Source organism: Chiloscyllium plagiosum, unplaced genomic scaffold (assembly GCF_037043375.1).
Source record: "Chiloscyllium plagiosum isolate Xiang-an unplaced genomic scaffold, Cpla_swu_hap1 HiC_scaffold_17, whole genome shotgun sequence".
Taxonomy (NCBI): Eukaryota; Metazoa; Chordata; class Chondrichthyes; order Orectolobiformes; family Hemiscylliidae; genus Chiloscyllium; species Chiloscyllium plagiosum.
This window is the reverse complement of record NW_028270155.1, coordinates 107,920-128,660: the sequence shown is the minus strand read 5'-3', so window position 1 is coordinate 128,660 and position 20,741 is coordinate 107,920. Positions and strand designations below refer to the sequence as shown.

The window sequence follows — 20,741 nt, the reverse complement described above, 5'->3', positions numbered from 1 at the left end:
GGCCTAGAATATAAAAGCAGGGATGTACTTCTAAGGATTTATCAGGCTCTGATCAGACCATATTTAGAGTATTGTGAGGAAGTTTGGGCCCCATACCTCAGGAAGATGTATTGGCCCTGGAGCATGTCCAGAGGAGGTTCACGAGAGTGATCTTAGGAATTAAAGGTTTGACTCTGGGACTATAGTCAATCGAGTTTAGAAGAGCGAGGAGGAGTCTGATTGAAACTTTCAGAATACTAAAAGGTCTGGACAGCATATACATTGGGAAGATGTTGCCATTGGCAGGAGAGATGAGGACCATTGGCATGGCAGGAGAGACGAGGAAGAAGACCTCATCCACATCCTCTGTATCCATGCATAAATTACCTCCTTTGTCCTTAAGACCATAAGACCATAAGACATTGGAACAGAAATTGGTCCATTCAGCCCATTGGTTCTGCTCCATTCTGTCTTAGAGTAAAGGGAAGACCATTTAGAACGGAGATCAGGAGAAATTTCTTCAGCCAGAAAGTTTTGAATTTGTAGAATTCATTGCCACAGATGGCTGTGGAGGCCAGGTTATCTAGTATATTTAAACAGAGATAGATAAATTCTTAATTGCCAAGGGGATCAAAGGTAACAGGGAGAAAGTGGGAAAATGGGGTTGAAAAACCTATCAGCCATGATTAAATGGTAGAGTAGAACCAATGGGCTGAATAGCCTAATTTCTGTTCCTATGTCTTATGGTCTTATAGTCTTAAGGACAAAGCTGGGGGGGTAATTTATGCATGGATCCAGAGGATGTGGTGGTGGGAGGATACTTTAATGGAGATGTGTAAGGCAGGTTTTTTATACAGTCAGTGGTAGATGCCTGGAACGTGCTGCCAGAGGGCATGGAAGAAACAGATATGTTAGCAAATTTTAAGAGGCATTTAGACAGACACATGTGCAGGCAGAGAATAAAAGGTTAGAGCCATGTACAGACAGATAGGATTAATATTACATCATGGCCAGCACAGACATGGTGGGCTAGAGGGCCAGTTCCTGTGCTGTACTGTTCTGTGCTAACAATTCAATGAACATTTTCCTGAGAATACTGTATGCATTCAGATAGAGAACCTTTACTTGTGCCTTTTTCTATCTTTGCAATCTTTAACCTTACCTGCTGGTGCATTATTAAGTTTGTCTTCTCTGTTCATCTGTTCTGTCACACCCTGGTTATCATTACCCCAGTCACTGCCATGTTCAATGACCTAATTGTTTTCAATCACATGACCCTTTTCTTCAGTGGCTTATTTAATGCCCATTCTGCCACTCTAGTTTAATGACTTGCAAGAACATGGATCCTAGCAAGGTTCAGATGAAATCTGTCCCACTTTCCCCGATATTGGTACTGGTGCTCAATGAATTGAAACCCATTTCTCCCACATCAATGCTTGACCCAAGTGTTCATTCCTTTTGTCCTATTTGTTATAGTTCAATGTACTCCTTGCTCAGGTAACAGTCAGGATATTAGTATCTTTGAAGTTCAGCTTTTTAATTTAGCTTTGTAATTTACAGAATCATAAGACTATAAGAGTCATAGAAATATTATAGCACAGAAAGAGACTTCTTGGCATATTCTGTCTGCCAGTCATGAAAACTTCCAGCTATTCTAATCCCAAATTCCAGCACTTGGTCCATATCCTTGCATTCTATGTATTTCAAGTGAACATCTAAATACTTCATAAATGTGTTGAGAGTTCCGCCCTTTACCACCATTTTGGGCAGTGAGATCCTGATACCCAAAACCCTCTGGGTAAAATTTGTTTTCCTCAGATCCTCTCTAATGCTCCTTCTCCTTTTGCAAAATTGTGCCTGTGGTAATTGACCTCTCGACTAAGGGAAATAGTTTCTCCCTATCTACACTGTGTAAGCCCTTCAGAACTTTGGACATCTCAATCTAAGGAGAATAACCCAAACTATCTTGTCTCATGCAGCTGGATCACTCCAAGCTAGGCAACATGCTGGTGAATCTTTTCTGCACCCTTTCTACTGAAGTGTCATCCTTTGTATTGCAACTAGAGCTGCACCAGTACTCTTTCTGTGGCTCAGCTAACATTATGTACAGTATAACATCCTTGCTCTCATATTCAAAGCCTTGACTAAGAAAGACAAGTATCCCAAATGCCTTCTTAACTACTTTATTGACTCAAAGAACAAAGAACAATACAGCACAGGAATAGGCCCTTCACCCCTCCAAGTCTGTGCTGCCACATTTTTCTCTTCCATATTAAAACTGTCTTCACTTACAGGATCCGTTTCCCTCTATTCCATTCCTATCCATATATTCGTCTAGGTGCTTCTTGAATGCTGCTATTGTGTGTGTTTTCATCACCATCTCTGGCAAAACATTCCAGGCACTCACCACTCTTTGTGTGAAAAACTTGTATCTCACATCTTTTAAACATCCCCCCCTTGCACCTTGAACCTGTGTTACCTAGTAATTGACCCTTCTGCCCTGGGAAAAAAGCCTCACACTTTCAACTCTATCCATGTCAATCACAATCTTATAAACTTCTCAACCTAATATAGACCTCAACATATTCCATTCCAGTGAAAATAAACAGGCAACATCCTGGTAAACCTTTTCTGTAGCTTCTCCAAAGCATCCACATCCTTCTGGTAGTGTGGTGACCAGAACCTTATGTAATATCCCAAGTGTGGCCTAACTAAAATTATATAAAGCTGCAGCATAACATATCTATCCTTATACTCCAATTCCCCTTCCAATGAAGGCAAGGATGCCATATGCATTTTTTACTACCTTATTTGCACTGCCACCTTCAGTGATCCGTGGACCTGCACACCCAGATCCCTCAGCATATCAATACTCCAAAGGGTTCTGCCATTCACTGTATAGTTTCCACCTGTACTTGACCTTCCAAAATGCATAACCTCAAGCTCCATTAAGCCACTTTTCTGCCCATGACTTCAATTGTTCTATATCCTGCAGTATCCTCTGACAATCCTCCTTACTATCTGCAACTCCACCATTTTTGTATCGTCCACAAACGTACTAATTAGACCAACTATGTTTTCCTCTAAAGCATTTATGCAGATCACGAACAACAGAGGCCCCAGCACTGATCCATGGAACACCACTCGTCACAACCCTAGTCAATTCCAAAAAGCATCATTCCAGCACCACCCTCTATCTCCTATGACTGAGCCAGTTCTGTCTCCATCTTGCCAGCTCACCCCTGATACTATAGGACTTCACCTTTTGTGCCAGTCTGCCATGAGGGATCTTGTCAAAGGCTTTACTGAAGTCGAGGTAGACAACATCAACCACTTTTCCCTCATCAATCATCTTCGTCACCTCCTCAATAAACCCGATCAAGTTAGTGAAGCACAATGTCGCCTGCACAAAACCATGCTGTTTATCGCTAATCAATCCATTTGCTTCTAAATGCACATAGATCTTGTCCCTGAGTATCTTTTCCAATAATTTCCCTACCACTGAGGTGAGACTCACAATAATGTTCGGGATTATTCCTGCTGTCCTTCTTAAACTATGGGAGAAAGTGAGGGCTGCAGATGCTGGAGATCAGAGCTGAAAATGTGTTGCTGGAAAAGCGCAGCAGGTCAGGCAGCATCCAAGGAACAGGAGAATCGACATTTCGGGCATAAGCCCTTCTTCAGGAATGAGGAAAGTGTGTCCAGCAGGCTAAGATAAAAGGTAGGGAGGAGGGACTTGGGGGAGGGGCTTTGGAAATGCGATAGGTGGAGGGAGGTCAAGGTGAGGGTGATAGGCCGGAGTGGGGTAGGGGCGGAGAGTTCAGGAAGATGATTGCAGGTTAGGAAGGTGGTGCTGAGTTCGAGGGATTTGACTGAGACAAGGTGGGGGGAGGGGAAATGAGGAAACTGGAGAAATCTGAGTTCATCCCTTGTGGTTGGAGGGTTCCCAGGCAGAAGATGAGGCGCTCTTCCTCCAACCGTCGTGTTGCCATGGTCTGGCGATGGAGGAGTCCTTGGACTTAGTCTTCCTCATTTCCTAAGACCAAATTCAGCACAGCCCCTTCCCTGGTAGATCTGGAAATTTCCTGTTCCAGAAAGTTCTCTTGCACACATTACGAGAATTTCTCCCCTTCTATGCTTCCCACTCTACCTTTTTTCCACTTTACCTAAGGGTAATTGAAATCACCAACTATTTCCACAATCTGGGTACAAATGTTCCCTTCTACTTCCTCCCCACTAACTGGAGGTCAATAATAAATAGCCAACAAGCTCACTGATCTCTTCCTATTTCACACCTCCAGTGAAAGTAGTATACAGCCCCATTAACAGGCAGAAAATGAGGATGCAAATGAAGAGATAGTGGGATCTTGACGGAAAGACAAGGCGATATTTGTAGACAATTTTAATCTACACATAAACTGGTCAGAAAGGTATAACAACACCTCTTCTTCCTCAGGAGGCTAAGGAAATTTGGTATGTCCACAATGACTAGGAGAAAGTCAGAAAGTGGGGAAAGTGAGGACTGCAGATGCTGGAGATCAGAGTTGAGTGTGCTCCTCGGATGCTGCCTGACATGCTGTGCATTTCCAGCACCACACTCTAGATGTCCACAAGGACCCTCACCAGCTTTTATAGATGCACCATAGTAAGCATTCTATCTGGATACATCATGTTTTGGTAGGGCAACTACGTTGCCCAGGACTGTAAGATACTACAGAAAGTTGTAAACTCAGCCCAGACCATCATGCAAACAAATCTTCCATCCATCTACTCTATCTACACTTCTCATTGCAGTGAAAAGACGGCCAACATCATCACCCTAGGTATAATCTCTTCCAACCTCTTCCAACAGGCAGAAGATATAAACGCATAAACACATACCAACAGGTTCAAGCACAGCTTCTTCCCTGCTGTTATTAAGTTTATGAATGGACCTCTCAAATTTCAAATCAAATGTGGATCTTGCTTTTTGTACATCTCCCGTGCAACCGTAACTTTGTATGCCTTGCTCTGTTCAATCACCCATGATATGTATGTCCTCGTATGTTATGATCTGCTTGCACTGCATGCAATACAAAACTTTTCACTGTACTTAGGTACATGTGACAATAATAAATCAAATCAACTGGAAGAAAGTAAATGAGGAAAGGGAGCCAAGCTGAGTAGTTCATAAAATGTTCTTGGGGCAGGTTCTTGGCACAGCATGTTCTGGAGCTGGTCAGATAGCAGACTATACTAGTGTCATTTTGTGCAATGAGGTAGTAATAATCTCATAGTGAAGGTGCCCGAAGGTGGCAGAGATCATAATATGATTGATTTTACATTCAGTTTGAGGAATAGAGCAGTATGTCAAGACTAACATTTTAAAGTTAAGTAAGGGCAATGATGAGACAGTGGAAGCTGGGCTGGCTAAAGTGAACTGGGAAATTAGTTTAAAGAATAGGTCCATGGAGAAGCAGTGGAGATATTTATGTGGCTATTTCAGAATACACAGAGTAGATAAATTCCAACAAGTAAGTAGAAGATGTGGCTAATGAAAGTTAAAATTGGGTTCAAATTTAAAGAAAGAGCATAATGTTATCATGGAATCCCTTTGGCCCAACAAGTCCAACCGACGTTCCAAAGAATAACTCACCCAGACTCATTCCCCCACTACTCTACGTTTACCCCAGACTAATGCACCTAACCTACACATCCCTGAACACTACGGGCAGTTTATCATGGCTAATTCACCCAATCTGCACATCTTTGAATTGTGGGAGGAAACCCATGCAGACACTGGGAGAATGTGCAAACTCCACACAGACAGTCGTCTGGGTCCCTGGCACTGTAAGGCAACAACGAATTAGAGAATCATTGGCTTCCTACAGTGTGGAAACAGGCCCTTCATCACAACAAGCCTACACTGACCCTCCAAAGAGTAACACACCCAGACCCATTCCCCTGTTATCCTACATTTTCCCTGACTGGTGTACCTCACCTACACGTCCCTGAACGCTATAGGCAATTTAGATTAGATTTAATTACCTACAGTTTGGAAACAGGCCCTTAAGCCCAACAGTCCATACCAATCCTCTGAAGAGTACCCACCCAGACCCATTCCCCATGCCTATATTTACCCCTGACTAATGCACCTATCACTATGGGCAATTTAGCATGGCCAATTCACCTGAACTGCACATCTTTGGATTGTGGGAGGAAACTGGAGCACCCAGAGGAAACTCACACAGACATGGGGGGAACCTGCAAACTCCAGACAGGTGCCCAAGGCTGGAATTGAACCCAGGTCCCTGACGCTGTGAGGTAGCAGTGCTAACCACTGAGCCACCATGCCACCCCAATGTTAAACTAAGAGAGGTGGCAGGTCAGAAGATTGGACAAAATATAAAAACAGCAGAGATTGACTAAAAGATTAATAAAGAGAGAAAATTGTACACTTGCAGCTTAGTGCCATATCCCATTTGATAATACCTCTGCTCAGCACATTGACAAATTTTATATGTTAAAGCATATATATATTATTGGTCAAAGGGTTGGTGTGCAAGGGACAATTTCCAAGTTTGCATGCGATACTAACATTGAAAGAATTATAAACTGTGAAGGCTGTGTGGAACTCCAAAAAGACATTCACAAATTGATGGAGCGGATGGATAGGCAGCAGATGAGGTTCAAGTGGGAGGTGATATGCTTTGTTAGGAAAACATTGAAAGATAGTATAAAATAGGGGCTGCAATTCTAAACAGGGAGCAGGAGTAGGATCTGGGTATATACGTACACAGATTATTGAAGTTGGCAGGCCAGTTGGAGAGAGCAGTTAATAAATCAGTTAATAAATAGTGTCCTCTGCTTCACTAATAGGGGAATTGAATACAAGGCCAAGGAAGTGATGTTAAACTTGTACAAGGCATTTGTTCAATCCCAGCTGGCGTATTGTGTACAGATGCAGGTTGCAGGTGGAAAGATGTGAATGCATTGCAGAGAATGCAGAAGTTACTGGAATGATTCCAGGAATGAGAAACTTGAGTTATGAGATTAGATTGTAAAAGTGGGACTGTTCCCCCTGGACAGAAGAGGGTTAAAAGGTGATCTGATAGAGGATTACAAAATCATGAGCAGGCTGGAGAGAGTAGATAGGGAGAAGCTGTTCCAACTTGTTAAAGAAACAAGAATGAGAAAGAATAGATTTAAAGTGAAGAGCAATGAAACAAGGGTAATATGAAAAAAAAACTCTCACTCAACGAGTTGTTAGGGTATGGAATGTACTGCTTGTAAATATGATGAAGGCAGGTTCAATTGAAGCTTTCAAGGAGGTATTGGATACTTTTTGCTTTTAAAGTAATGGTGTGTAGACATTTGGGGAAATGGCAGGAGATAGGCATCAGATAATAAAGCCAGTCTAGATAATAGAGCCAGTACAGGCACGATGGATCAAAAAGCCTCCTTCTGCACCTTAATAATAATGTGATTCTTTGATATAAATGATGATGAAGGGACTGAAGATACGGTTACTAAATTTGCTGCTGATACAAAGATATTTAGGTAAATAAGTTGAAGAATACATAAGGAGGCTAAAGAGTGATACCGCTAACTTGTGAGCAGGCACAGATCTAATAAATGGAGTTTAACCCAGGGAAATGCCAAATTGTCCAAATTGGCATATTATCTAAATGATGAGAGGTTGCATAACTCTGATCCAGAATCACATAAGGGTGAAATGCAGGTACAGTAAGTAATTAAGAAAGCCAATAGAACATTGTCATTTATTGTTGGGACATAGGGAGGTTATTCTTCAGTTGTATAGGGTACTGGCGAGACCACATCTGGAGTACCATGTACAGTAATAGTCACTTTATTTAAGGAGGAATGTAAATGCATTGGAAGCAATTCACAGAAGGTTTCCCAAACTAAAATCTGGCACAATTGTGTTGTGGTTATTTCTAATGATTGACCACAGGAGTCGAGAGTACAGGTTTATCATCATTTATTCAAATGTATGCAACGAGAGTCTATCCTAGACTAGCTAGAATAGAACCCTACTGAATATATGTAAATATATTCCACTAATAGAAATCCAACCCTATCAGTACACGATCATACAAGAAACAGATGTCCAAAGTTCTAGGTACATATCTTCATTCACCCAAGCTGGGGCCACTTAATCTTGCCCTAATCTGGCTCTGATGCTGGTGATTACTTTACTCCTAATTTGCTTAATCTCTATTTATCATTATTTCCTCTCTTGTCTCCTAACTTGTTAATCTATTATACCTCTGAAGACATTTCTGGAGGATTCTGATGATCTCTGCCTTTATAGTGTATAATATTCATGTGGAGAATTTTGCTCCCTTGTTTTACTATGAACACAAAATTCCCTGCATTACAGTCTATTTAACTTCTATGGCTCTTACAGAGATTGGGATTCAAACCCATGTTCCTGGAGGATTAGCCTGGAGTTCTGGTATACTAGTCCAGTGAAATACCACTACACTACTGTGTTGGTGATAGTGATGAGGAACTTACAGTGTACTAAAAAGTAAGGATGTGGAACTAGGTATGACTGTTTTTTTTCTGAGGGTCAGCCCAGGCATGATGGGACAAATGGCCTCCATTGGTGCTGTTAGTTTCTATTACTCTATGATAGCCTCAGCAATTACACATCAATCAATCTAATGGCAGTTTTGGGCAGAGCTTTAGAAACAATAATTGTCACTTTGAAAAAGTTCAACAAATGAAAGCAAAACAGCTTTGTGATAAAGGCAGATTGAGTGTGACTAACTTGATTAAGTTATTTTATGATGTATCAGATAAAGTTAACATTGATACTGATTATATGTAAGAATTTTGAAAAAGGGTTTGATAGAGATTGCAAACTTGAAAACCATGGAATTAGAAGGGAAATGGTAATGTGGACATGAAATTAGCAACAGGACATAAAAAACGGAGAGCGGTTAGTTGCTTTTGAAATTGATGAGAAATATTTAGTCTTTACTCTGGAGTCAATATTAGGGTCATTACTCATTTTGCTTTAAACAAAAAGGACTTGAACCTGAGAATACGGAGCATAATTTAAAAGTTTTCACAAGGTATGAAACTTGGAAATTCAATAAATAACAAAAACCATAAGTCTTCAAGACAACAAATAGAAGCTATTTAAATGAGCAGATATATCAGAGTTGAAATTTAATAACAGGAAAAATGTGCATTTATATCACAGAGTTGTTATTGTTGCGGAGGAGGCCATTTGACTCATTGTGCCTGCACCAATTCTTCAAAAGAGCATCATTACTTAGAGTCAGGGTCTTGCCTTTTCCCATACCCTTGCATCCAATTTCTATCGACATAATCAACCAAAGTCCTCTTGAACGCTTCAATTGAACCTGTCTCTACCACACTTCCAGGCAATATGATTTTTAACTTTGGCCACTGCAGTCCATCACTGGCACCTCTGTATCATATCTGAATGGGGGCAGTTTAAAAAAAGGTGAGGTGCAACGAGACGTGGACGTTATGTGGAACAGTCACTGAAGGTTGGTATGCAGGTGCAGCAGGCAGTGAGGAAAGCTAATGGCATGCTGGCTTTCATAGCGAGAGGATTTGAGTATTGGGGTACAGGTGTCTTGCTGCACTTATACAGGGCCTTGATAAGGTCACACCTTGAGTATTGTATGCAGTTTTGGTCTCCTAATCCTAATCCATTCTTGCTATTGAGGGAATCCAATGAAGGTTCAACAGACTCATTCCTGGGATGGCAGGAATGACATATGAGGAAAGACTGGATTCACTGGGCTTGTACTTGTCGGAATTTAGAAGAATGAGGTGAGATGTCATAGAAATATATAAAATTCTGATGGGACTGGACAGGCTAGATATGGTCAGATTGTTCCCGATATTGGGGAAGTCCGGAATCAGGGGTCACAGTCTAAGAATAAGCAGTAAGCCATTTAGGACTGAGATGAGGAAGAATTTCTTCACTCAGAGAACAAAGAACAAAGAAAATCACACCACATTCAGCCCTCCAAGCCTGCACCAATCCAGATCCTCTACCTAAACCTGTTACCTATTTTCCAAGGATCTGTATCCCTCTGCTCCCAGCCCATTCTTCTATCTGTCTAGATACATCTTAAATGGCGCTATTGTGCCTGCCTTTACCACCTCCGCTGGCAACAAGTTCCAGGCACCCATCATCCTCTTCGTAAAGAACTCTCCATGTATATCTCCCCTAAACTTTCCTCTCTTACCGTCAACTTGTGACCCCTAATAAATTAGTCCCCTACTCTGAGAAAAAGCTTCTTGTTATCATGATTTTGTAGACCTCAATCCGGTCCCCCCTCAACCTCCGTCTTTCTAATGAAAATAATCCTAATCTACTCAACCTCTCTTCATAGCTAGTGCCCTCCATACCAGGCAACATCGTGGTGAACCTTCTCTGCATCTTCTCCAAAGCATCCACACCTTTTGGCAATTTGGCGACCAGAACTGTACGCAGTATTCCAAAGTCTAATACAGCTGTAACATGACCTGCCTACTCCTGTACTCAATACCCTATCTAATGAGGGAAAACATGCCGTATGCCTTCTTGACCACTCTATCGACCTGCATTGCCAACTTCAGGGTACAATAAACCTGAACACTCAGATCTCTCAGTAAATCAATTTTCTTCAGGACTTTTCCATTAACCGTCTAGTTCACTCTTGAATTGGATCTTCCAAAATGCATTACCTTGCATTTGCCCGGATTGAACTCCATCTGCCATTTCCCCGCCCGACTCTCCAATCTATCTATATTCTGCTGTATTCTCTGACAGTCCCCTTCACCATCTGCTACTCCACCAATCTTAGAGTTATGAACCTGTGGAATTCTCTCCCACAGGAAGCTGTTGGGCCCAGTCCATTTGATATATTCAAGAAGGAGCTGGATGTGGCTCTTGCGGATAAAGGGATCAAGGGGTATGGAAAGAAAGTGGGAATGGGATACTGAGATTGCATGATCAGCCATGTTTCTATGTTTCTATAAAATTGAAGCAAGTCATCACCACTCCTGTACTCAAATCCTCATGCAATAAGGGCTAATATTCTATTACCTTTCCTGATAAATTGCTGTGCCTGTATGTTAGCCTTCATTGACTTATTGACAAAGACACCTAGATTCCTTTTTATATTTACACTCTCCAACTCTTCACATCTATTTCTCCTACCAAAATGGATACACTCAAATTTTTCCATATTATCTTCCATCTGCCATTCACTAACTCTGTTCACATCCTGTTGAAGTTGCTTTACACCTTCCTCACAGCATACATTCTCCTTAGCTTTGTATCATCCTCAAGTTTGAAAACAGTTTATAGAACATAGAACAATACAGTGCAGAACAGGCCCTTCAGTCCTCAATGTTGCACCGACATGTGAACTAATCTAAGCCCATCCCCCTACACTAATCCACCATCATCCATATTTGGCCTTCACTTCTAAATTATCAATAAATCTAATGAACAGCTGGGGCCCCAAGTCCTTGTGGATCCCTACCTGTCATAGTCTGGCAATCTGAGAATGATGCATTTATTACAACTGTGTTTTCTGGCTAAATAAAAGTGGTGCTGGAAAAGCACAGCTGGTCGGGCAGCATCCGAGGAGCAGGAGAGTCGACGTTTCGAGCAGAAGCTCTTCTTCAGGAATGATGAAGATCTTCTGTTTGAAACATCGACTCTCCTGCTCCTCAGATACTGCCTGACTGGCTGTGCTTTTCCAGCACCACACTCTCCACTCTGATCTCCAGCATCAGTAGTCCTCACATTCTCCCTGTGTTTTCTGGCTGTTAGCCAATTCTCAGTAATTTTTGTTTCTCGGATTATCAGCATTTTCATGTTTTTACTTTTGCCCTTGTGTGTATCTTTCTGCCTTCCTATAACTGTCTGAGGCTGAGACAGACTAACCACATCTTTGGTGATTTATTTGGTCTGAGTTCAGCTTGTGCTGTTACATCCAGAACTATCCATCCAACAACTCATAACTTGCTCACATTATTGTTACATACCAGTAAGTTGTAGTGTTTGATTTCAATGCCCAGGGACACTGCCAGTGTTTTATAGAGAGAGAAGCCAGGCCTGGGAATCAGGATATTTTGGCCGGGATTTGCCAGTACAGAGATGGCCAATTCAATAGCTTGACTGCAGCCACTTGTCAAAATCACATCCTAAGAAGGAAAAGGCAGTTGATGCAAATCAAACTGATTAAATGTATCATATCGACTTATAACTAGCGAATCAAAGATATATGACATGGGTCAGAATTCCTATTTCTGATCCTAATCAGATAAAATGTTACACAATTACTTACCATTGATTTCTCAGACATTTTTGCTCGCGGAGAATCCTGTAGACCTCACCAAATTCAGGAATCTTTAGAGGGAGCAATTCATTTGTAGAAGACACACCCCCTTTTAATGGCAGTAACTGCCATCTTCTGGTAAGTAAACATCTTAAATGTCCAAACCACTTTGCAAAGGCATGGAGAGAAGTTAAATGTGTAAGGTAAATGAATAAAAGGGTAAGGTGGTAAGTGAATATGATAGCAGTGTAGCAGTAGGGTGGCTTGATGATGGGTGAGGATGTAGGGTGATAGTTCAGTAAGCTGGGTAGCGTAATTCAGGTGGGTAATCAGGTGGTAGGGGGTATTCAGGTGTTGGAGGTAGTCAAGTCAAATGAGGATGGATGGAAGGTAATAGGCAGGATTATGTTATTTGCCTGCAGGACTGTGTCCCCTTTTGTCCCCTTCCTCAGTTCTTTGAAATCTCTTTAGCACCAGACATCCACATCCCTCCAACTTCATCCATAGCTCCTTCTTTCTTTCACTCCTTGCCCTCTCTTCTTGCTTCTCTAACTTCTAACACATCCCTAAACCCTTTCACCAAAGAACCTATTATTGCTGTATCCTTACCTTTGCCTCAAGAGGTGATTCAGGACAGCTGTAAAAATTAGCCACTGCATCCCTGCTGCTCTGATAGCCTGGTGAGAAAGGAGCAGAAATGAACAAAGATACAACATGAACTCTTCATTTTAAAAAAGTGCAGTACTTCTTTCCTCTACTTTACAAACAATTGAAGGCTTCTAAGAAATATTTTGGGAAATCCTGTGATCTTAACCTAGAGAAGGCAAACATTCAGAAACCCAGTTGATATGCACTAGAACATTTATAAGAGATTAGGAAGCACCTAACAAAACAAAGTGAAGGATTGTTACTGATGAATCAAGTGCTGTATTTAATTTTAATACCACAGATAAACTAAGATGGAGCAGCAGTTTAACAATACAGGTCATTCTTCTAGAACACGATGGTTGTGTTCTTGTGCAACCCCATATTAGAGAAAACTCCCACTTTAGAAATAACACTTAAAGTGCTGGCGATGTATTCGCAATACAGCCAACACACATTTTAGAAGTTCACACTTTAGAAACAGTGACCCCAATTCATCAATTGCAAGGTTTGTGAAGGTTTGTCAATTGCGTTAGAGGGAACTCATACTGACAAAATGCGTGCTACAACAGAACAACTTGTAGATTTTCCTGCACAAACTATTTCATACATAATATTTTTCATCAGTATTCACACAGGAAAAAGACAATGTTATCAAGGAGAATACTGAGGTACAGGCTATTTGACTAGATGGGATTGAGGTTCATAAGGAGGAAGTGTTGGCAATTCTGGAAAGTGTGAAAATTGCTAAGTCCCCTGGGCTGGATGGGATTTACAGTCATACAGTCATAGAGATGTACAGCATGGAACCAGACCCTTTGGTCCAACCCGTCCATGCCGACCAGATATCCCAACCCAATCTAGTCCCACCTGCCAGCACCCGGCCCATATCCCTCCAAACCCTTACTATTCATATACCCATCCAAATGACTTTTAAATGTTGTAATTGTACTAGCCTCCACCACTTCCTCTGGCAGCTCATTCCATACACGTACCACCCTCTGCGTGAAAAGGTTGCCCCTTAGGTCTCTTTTATATCTTTCCCCTCTCACCATAAACCAATGCCCTTTAGTTCTGGACTCCCCTACCCCAGGGAAAAGACTTTGTCTATTTATCCTAAGCATGCTCCTCATGATTTTATAAATTTCCATAAGGTCACCCCTCAGCCTCCGACGCTCCAGGGTAAACAGACCCACCCTACTCAGCCTCTCCCTATAGCTCAAATCCTCCAACCATGGCAACATCCTTGTAAATCTTTTCTGAACATTTTCAAGTTTCACAACATCTTTCCGATAGGAAGGAGATCAGAATTGCATGCAATATTCCAACGGTGGCCTAACCAATGTCCTATACAGCCTCAACTTGACCTCCCAACTCCTGTACTCAATTACACCTCCTCTAATCTTAAAGACCAGGGACACATCAGGTAAGCGTCTCTTCTTTCTTACTTTGTGATAAAGGGACTAGCATGGATGGCAGTGCAGGGAGAGGAATGTTCCTCCTGCATGATGTTTGAGGTGAGGGATACCATTAGTGTCCCATCCAAGTACATCTGCAGAAAGTGCCCCCAACTCTTGCTCCTCCAAGACCGTGTTAGGGAACTGTAACGTTCTATGTTTTATGATGTTTGTATAATATTCACTGGACACATTGAGCCATAAAATCCAATGACAAATTTAATTAATTAAACTGCTTTTAAAGAGATCTGAATGAATTATGCAATTAGTCTGAAAAATGATTTCAATATAGATGAACATATTGTAATGCAGATACCAACCTGGGCTAAAGTAAACAGAAATGGATCAAAAATCAGAACATATTATCCATTCAGTACCAATCACTGATGTGAGCATTTGGAGGACATTAGACATGGTGGGCAGAATTTTATTTCCCCCACAACAAACTAGGCTGGAAAATACAATTAAGACTATCAATTTCTGAACCACTTACTCAATGATAAATTTAACAAACAAGGTAAGTGTTTTTTCCTAAAACAAGCTTAAAGTAAATTGACTGAAAATATCAGGGATACAATCAAAATCTTGAATTTGAAGTTTTCAGTGCACTATCAGTAAAATTCATTAAGTATTTCATATTCTGATATTTTGAGTGAAAAATATATTTTTATTCAGTAACTAAGATGTTTTATTGATTTTAATTGCTAAAAATAGTAAAGTGGAGAAAAGGAAATGAAAGCAAATCGGATCATGCATTTTCAAATTCAATGCAAAAATACCTCAAATGCTTCCTCTAAGTGCTGCTCAACATGAAGGCGCACTGATTCACCAGCTGAGGAGTTTGGGGAGGGTGGTAGCCACCAGGAGGTTTCCTTGCTCATGTTTGACCTGATGCCATGAAACTTGAGTCCATGCTGAGGAGCAATGTTTAGGAAGATGATGTATCATAGGTGTAGTATGTGGCAGCTGGTAGACGGGGTGCTTTAAATTAATTAATTGGGAAGGGGCTAGATTCAATTGAAGGGGACTTTAGAAAATTAAACATTAATAATAAAGCAGAAGGATAGGGGAGTAAAGAGGAAAACAACAAAGTGTGGCAAAAAGGGATAGAAAATATACTCAGAAGACTGCGGGAGTGCAATACAGCTCTTAAACTAGCAACCTCAATTTTAATAAGGACAATTACAGAGGTATGAAGAAAGAGTTGTTAAAAATGTGCTGAGAAAATAGACAAAGGGGAAGATGAGTAGATGAGCAATAGCAGACATTTAATCAACTATTTCATAATGCTCAGCAAAAATTTATTCCAGTCAAAAAGAAGGACTTGATGAGAAGGATGAGCTACTTGTGATTAACATAAGTAGTCAAGGGAAGTATTCCCTCCCTAACAACATCTACCTACATCACACGGATTACAGTAATTCAAGAAGATAGCTCACTGTCACTTTCTCATGGGCAACAAAGCCTGGCCCAACCATTGATGCCCATATCCCATGAGTGAATAAATTAAAAATTCAATCAAAAACAAGGGCATACAAAATGGAGAAAACTCATAGCAGACCACAGGATTAAGAAGCATCAGTAGGTGTCTAAATACCTAAAAGGAGAGTGAAAATTGATAATGAAAGTAAATCGGCAAGAAATAAAAAAAAATAGTAAGAGTATCTTAAAAGAAAAAGAGCAGCTAAAGTGAGCGTGGAACCCCTGTAGGATGCAACATAAGAATTGATAATAGGGAATAGGAAATGGCAGATGACCTCAAACACTATTTTGCATTGTGTTTACAGTGGAAGACACTGTAAATATCCCAACGATAACAAATAAATAAGGTACTAAGGGAGGTAAGTTCTTGGAACAGTCACTATCATGAGACAAAATGTTTGACAAACTAATGGGGCTGAAGGCAGACAAGTCACCAGAACCTATTGAGCCAAATGTTTTAAAGGAAGGGGTGCAGAAACAATGGAGGCATTGGTCAAAATATTCCGGACTGATTGGATTCCAGGAGGGTTCCAGCTGATTGGAAAACTGATAATGAACAATCCCTGTTCAAGAATGGAGGGAGATGAAAAGTAGGAAATATAGGCTAATTAACATAATTTCTAATATTCTAAAAATGCTCGAGCCCATTACTAAGGAAACAAAGAAGGATGTTTAGTAAAACTTAACACTATCAGAGTCCAGTCTGGCAACATCTGTGAAGAAAAATCAAAGTTTTGAAGAAAACTCTCAGACTCGGACCTTGCAAACTGATTAGTTTATTACACGATATATCATGGGGAATTCACCATCCTTACTGTGGCTCAGTGTTATTTCAAAGTACATCAGGATACTACAGGATTATAAAGAGAAAACAGCTAAGAGCTGACCATTAATTACACAGTTTGGCATGCTTACAAGTTGGTACTAAATTAGAGGTTAGTCATTAAGTTCAAAACTAAAGCACTATTATGCATTCCACAAGTGGACAGATCAAGTGGTATCAACACCTGCTCTAGTTTCACAGATTGCTAATACTAAGCAGAGATATCCCTAATTGGCTGAATGACCATGAAGAGGCAATAACTAGAGAAGGAAGGAGGACTAATTGGAAAGTCTATGTCAGCTTGACTGGTTCTACAGCCTGCGCTGATCATTCAGCAAAGGGAGGAGACACTATCTTGAGAAGGAAGATAAGGACAACCTTTCACATTACCTCATAATAAGGAATGCATAGCTAGCAAGTTCTGGCTAGGGACACAAAATGGAACTTTCAGCCGAATCAGGAAAATGGCTTCCAGGCAAGTAATGTTAACTTTTCCCCAACACAAAGTTAATGTTTTGGGTCCGGTGCCTCTTCCTCAGAACTGAGGATGAATGTGATAGAATCAGCTGATCCAACTGTTACAACCTCAATGACGCTGAAAATTTATTAGCTCCTTGAAATTATTGTTGAAGATGAGGATAGAGAGTATAAGGAAGTAGAGTTTAAGAGATAAATTAGAGAAAATAAGCTGAAAGTTATCTGTGCATTCCAAGATGACCCTAGAACAGTGAACAGTTTTAACAGACAAGAATATCACCTGATGATATTTTGCTTAGTCAAGCCATATGTGGTGACAGAAGGCAAAACCAGCTATCTGCTACATCCATTCAAATCCGCATCTCGTATTTTTGAGAGTAAAGATGAGTGTCATAGCAGGGAGATAGGTCAGGGTGACACAGAGCAATGACTTCAGAGATGTGTTTGAGGTCGAATAAATCATTTAAGTTGGTTCCCATACACTTTAAAAATATTCTAGATTAACATTTTCGAATTTAGTTTCCACACTAATCCCAGCATTATGTAAAGATAATACATCAGTACCTATAGACAATGCATAGCCATTGAATCTGCCCGAATCCACTGCATCTTTCATGGCTTGTAAAACCTTTTCATCAGTTGGAAGGTTTCCAAAAACGGAGGGATCACCTTTAGCAAAATGACAGACAGATTTAAAAAACAACCAAAGATGAAAAAGCCAAAACTGATTCAAAAGAAGAGTCACTGGACCTGAATAGTTAACCCTGCCTTCTCTCTACAGACAAGGGCAGAGCTGCTGGCTTTTTCCAGCAATTTCTGTTTTTTATCAGATTTTTAAATATTCCAACAAGTTGATCAAGCCTCTGCTTAAATGGGTCCACTTCCAACTAAGCACCCCCTCAGCCAATTGATTCCCTTTCTCAGAAGAACTCACTGTGAAATCTGGGAAAACACTCTGTGTAGCCACTGACAACAGGTTTGAGAGATTAAACTGCCTCTGGCCTCCCCAACTATAACCAGCTTCAAAAGAATTGGATGGGTACATGAATAGAAAGGGTTTAGACGGATATGGGCTAAATGCAGACAAATAGGACGAGGTCAGTTTAGGATATCTGGTTAGCATAGATGAGTTGGACTAGTTGCTATATAACTCTATGATTTGAAGCTGACCTGGTGAACGAGTATCGAAAACAGAAATTGCTGGAAAAGCTCCGCATGGCTGGCAGCATCCGTGGAGAGAATCGGAGTTAATGTTTCGGATCGAATGTCCCTTCCTCAGAACTGGTAAATGAGTATTTGGAACCTGAATCTACCCCTGTCTGAAGGTCTTTTGCAGAATAGTCAACATGTCCCTATCTTAGAGTAGAAAGTGAGGTCTGCAGATGCTGGAGATCAGAGCTGAAAATGTGTTGCTGGAAAAGCGCAGCAGGTCAGGCAGCATCCAGGGAACAGGAGAATCGACGTTTCGGGCCTAAGCCCTTCTTCAGAACGTCGATTCTCCTGTTCCCTGGATGCTGCCTGACCTGCTGCGCTTTTCCAGCAACACATTTTCAGCTCATGTCCCTATCTTAGCCAAGAGTTCTGAGTTGAAGACCTACCTGGCTGAGGGGGTGCTTAGTTGGAAGTGGACCCATTTAAGCAGAGGCTTGATCAACTTGTTGGAATATTTAAAAATCTGATAAAAAACAGAAATTGCTGGAACATTTTTGTGATTAGAAATATCTATAATTCCACAATGCCTTCAACGTCACTTTATATTAGAACATAAAACACAGAACAGCACAGCACAGTACAGGCCCTTCAGCCCACGATGTTGTGCTGAACATTTATCTTAATCTAAGATCAACCTAACCTCCACACCCCTCAATTTATTGCTGCCCATGTGCTTGTCTAGCAGTCGCTTAAATGTCCCTAATGTCTCTGACTCTTTATCACCAGCGGCAGTGCATTCCACGCACCACTCTCTGCGTAAAGGGAGGTGGAATCGACTTTATTCCTAATTTACCTCAAATCTTGCCCATTTAATTTGACAAAATAATCAACAAACAAAAACACTAACAGACAGCAGGAAATGCTAACTCGAAGTCTGTCCTGTAAATTATTTAATGGGAAACGAGCAGATCTTACCGATAGACAAGGAGATCATGGCTTTGTTGGGGTTTGGCTCAATCCTCATATTGTCCACAATTGCCCGGATTGGATTGAAGGTTCGCTTGGACATTTCGGAGGCACGGACATTCCACTTAGTCCGCCTGGATTTTAATCTTCCCGAATAAGTGAAGCCGCTGCCTTTGAAGACAGAGTCAAGGATCAAAAAGTTTTCGCTGGCCATTTTGCTGGAAAATAACAAAGAGGTGCATCAAAGAGCAGAACCTGACTGAAGAACTGAAAGAGAAAGAAGGAGTGAAATAAAGAATAAAAGGATGGATCTGGAGATGAAGATAGATCTGGTCTGGTGATATCTCCAGATGTGAAGTTCTGGTGTTGGAATGAGGTGGACAAAGTTAAAAATCACATGACACAAGATGATCAGGTAGCTAATGAAGGAACAGCATTCTGAAAACTTGTACTTTCAAATAAACCTGTTGGACTATAACCTGGTGTTGTGTAATCTTTGACATTCCCAAATTAAGGTCACTAAAGCCATTTCTAAAGTCTATACTTGCCAAACTGGAATGGCACAGAGCATTCCAGATATAAAAACCCTTGTAATAATGAAAGCAAATGTTAGGAATGAGCTGCGATGAAGCTTCTGTTCCAAACACACAAAAGGACACAGTACCTGCAGCTGGGAAACAATGAGATGGTCCTGGGAGTTGTTCTCAAAGGGATTTGAAAGGGAAAGGTCGCTGTGCCTCTAAAAGCTGAGCTCGGGGGGGGTGGCGAGCTCCTCCCTGAGAGCCCATTGGATCCTGCGATGGGCTGTGTCCGGCCACCGACCCCTCATCCAACTCTACTGACGTGCGACAAACTATACAACAAGGACAGAAAACGAACCTGAGTTACTCAATCCATGTAAACATTGGCCAAGTGATGGCCAGAAACTCCCAAGTCCTTGTGCTAAATGCCTCAGATACAGGAAAGTGACGCCAGAACTGTAATGTTGTTTGTTTTAGAAGATTGATGTCAATTGTTTTTTTTAACTCATTATCAGGTTGACTGGATGCAAAAGATCCAAGCACTTCAATGTTTGTAACCTAAAGGGTACAGGAGCTGGAATCCGTTTGTAAATCATTGACTGGGGCAGGACAGATTGTTACAGCAGAGAGGTAACCGTAAGGCACGCTGGAGTTTATAAATAAACACAGTGATGTGATTCACTCTTGACTGCCTTCTACAATGCCCTAACAAGCCACTCACTATAAGTACAACTGGAGTTGGGTGACAAATACTGGTCTGGCCAGTGATGACCACATTGTAGAACATAGAACTGTACAGCACAGGAACAGGCCCTTTGGCCCATGATGTTGTGCTGAACATGATGCCAAAATAAATTAATCACTTCTGCCTGCCCTTGGTCCATACTCCTCCATTTCTTGCATATTAATATATTAC

The 20,741-nt window shown here is 41.1% G+C and overlaps 1 protein-coding gene across 2 annotated transcripts in view; it reads right to left on the bottom strand.

Moving 5' to 3' along the window:
* tat (tyrosine aminotransferase) overlaps positions 1 to 20,109 on the bottom strand; it is an 82,941-nt gene extending 62,832 nt beyond the window's left edge. The window contains exons 1-5 of one of the 2 annotated variants that reach the window (XM_087995639.1): positions 19,969 to 20,109; positions 19,314 to 19,522; positions 17,751 to 17,855; positions 12,912 to 12,979; positions 12,010 to 12,168 (exon numbers count right to left, since the gene is read on the bottom strand). In XM_087995639.1, coding sequence (XP_087851765.1) covers positions 12,010 to 12,168; positions 12,912 to 12,979; positions 17,751 to 17,855; positions 19,314 to 19,518 — 537 coding nt within the window. In that variant the 5' untranslated portion in view covers positions 19,519 to 19,522; positions 19,969 to 20,109. The remainder of the gene's footprint in view (positions 1 to 12,009; positions 12,169 to 12,911; positions 12,980 to 17,750; positions 17,856 to 19,313; positions 19,523 to 19,968) is intronic. The other variant, XM_043706456.2, reaches the window with a different exon arrangement.
* Between the last annotated feature and the right edge of the window lie 632 nt (positions 20,110 to 20,741).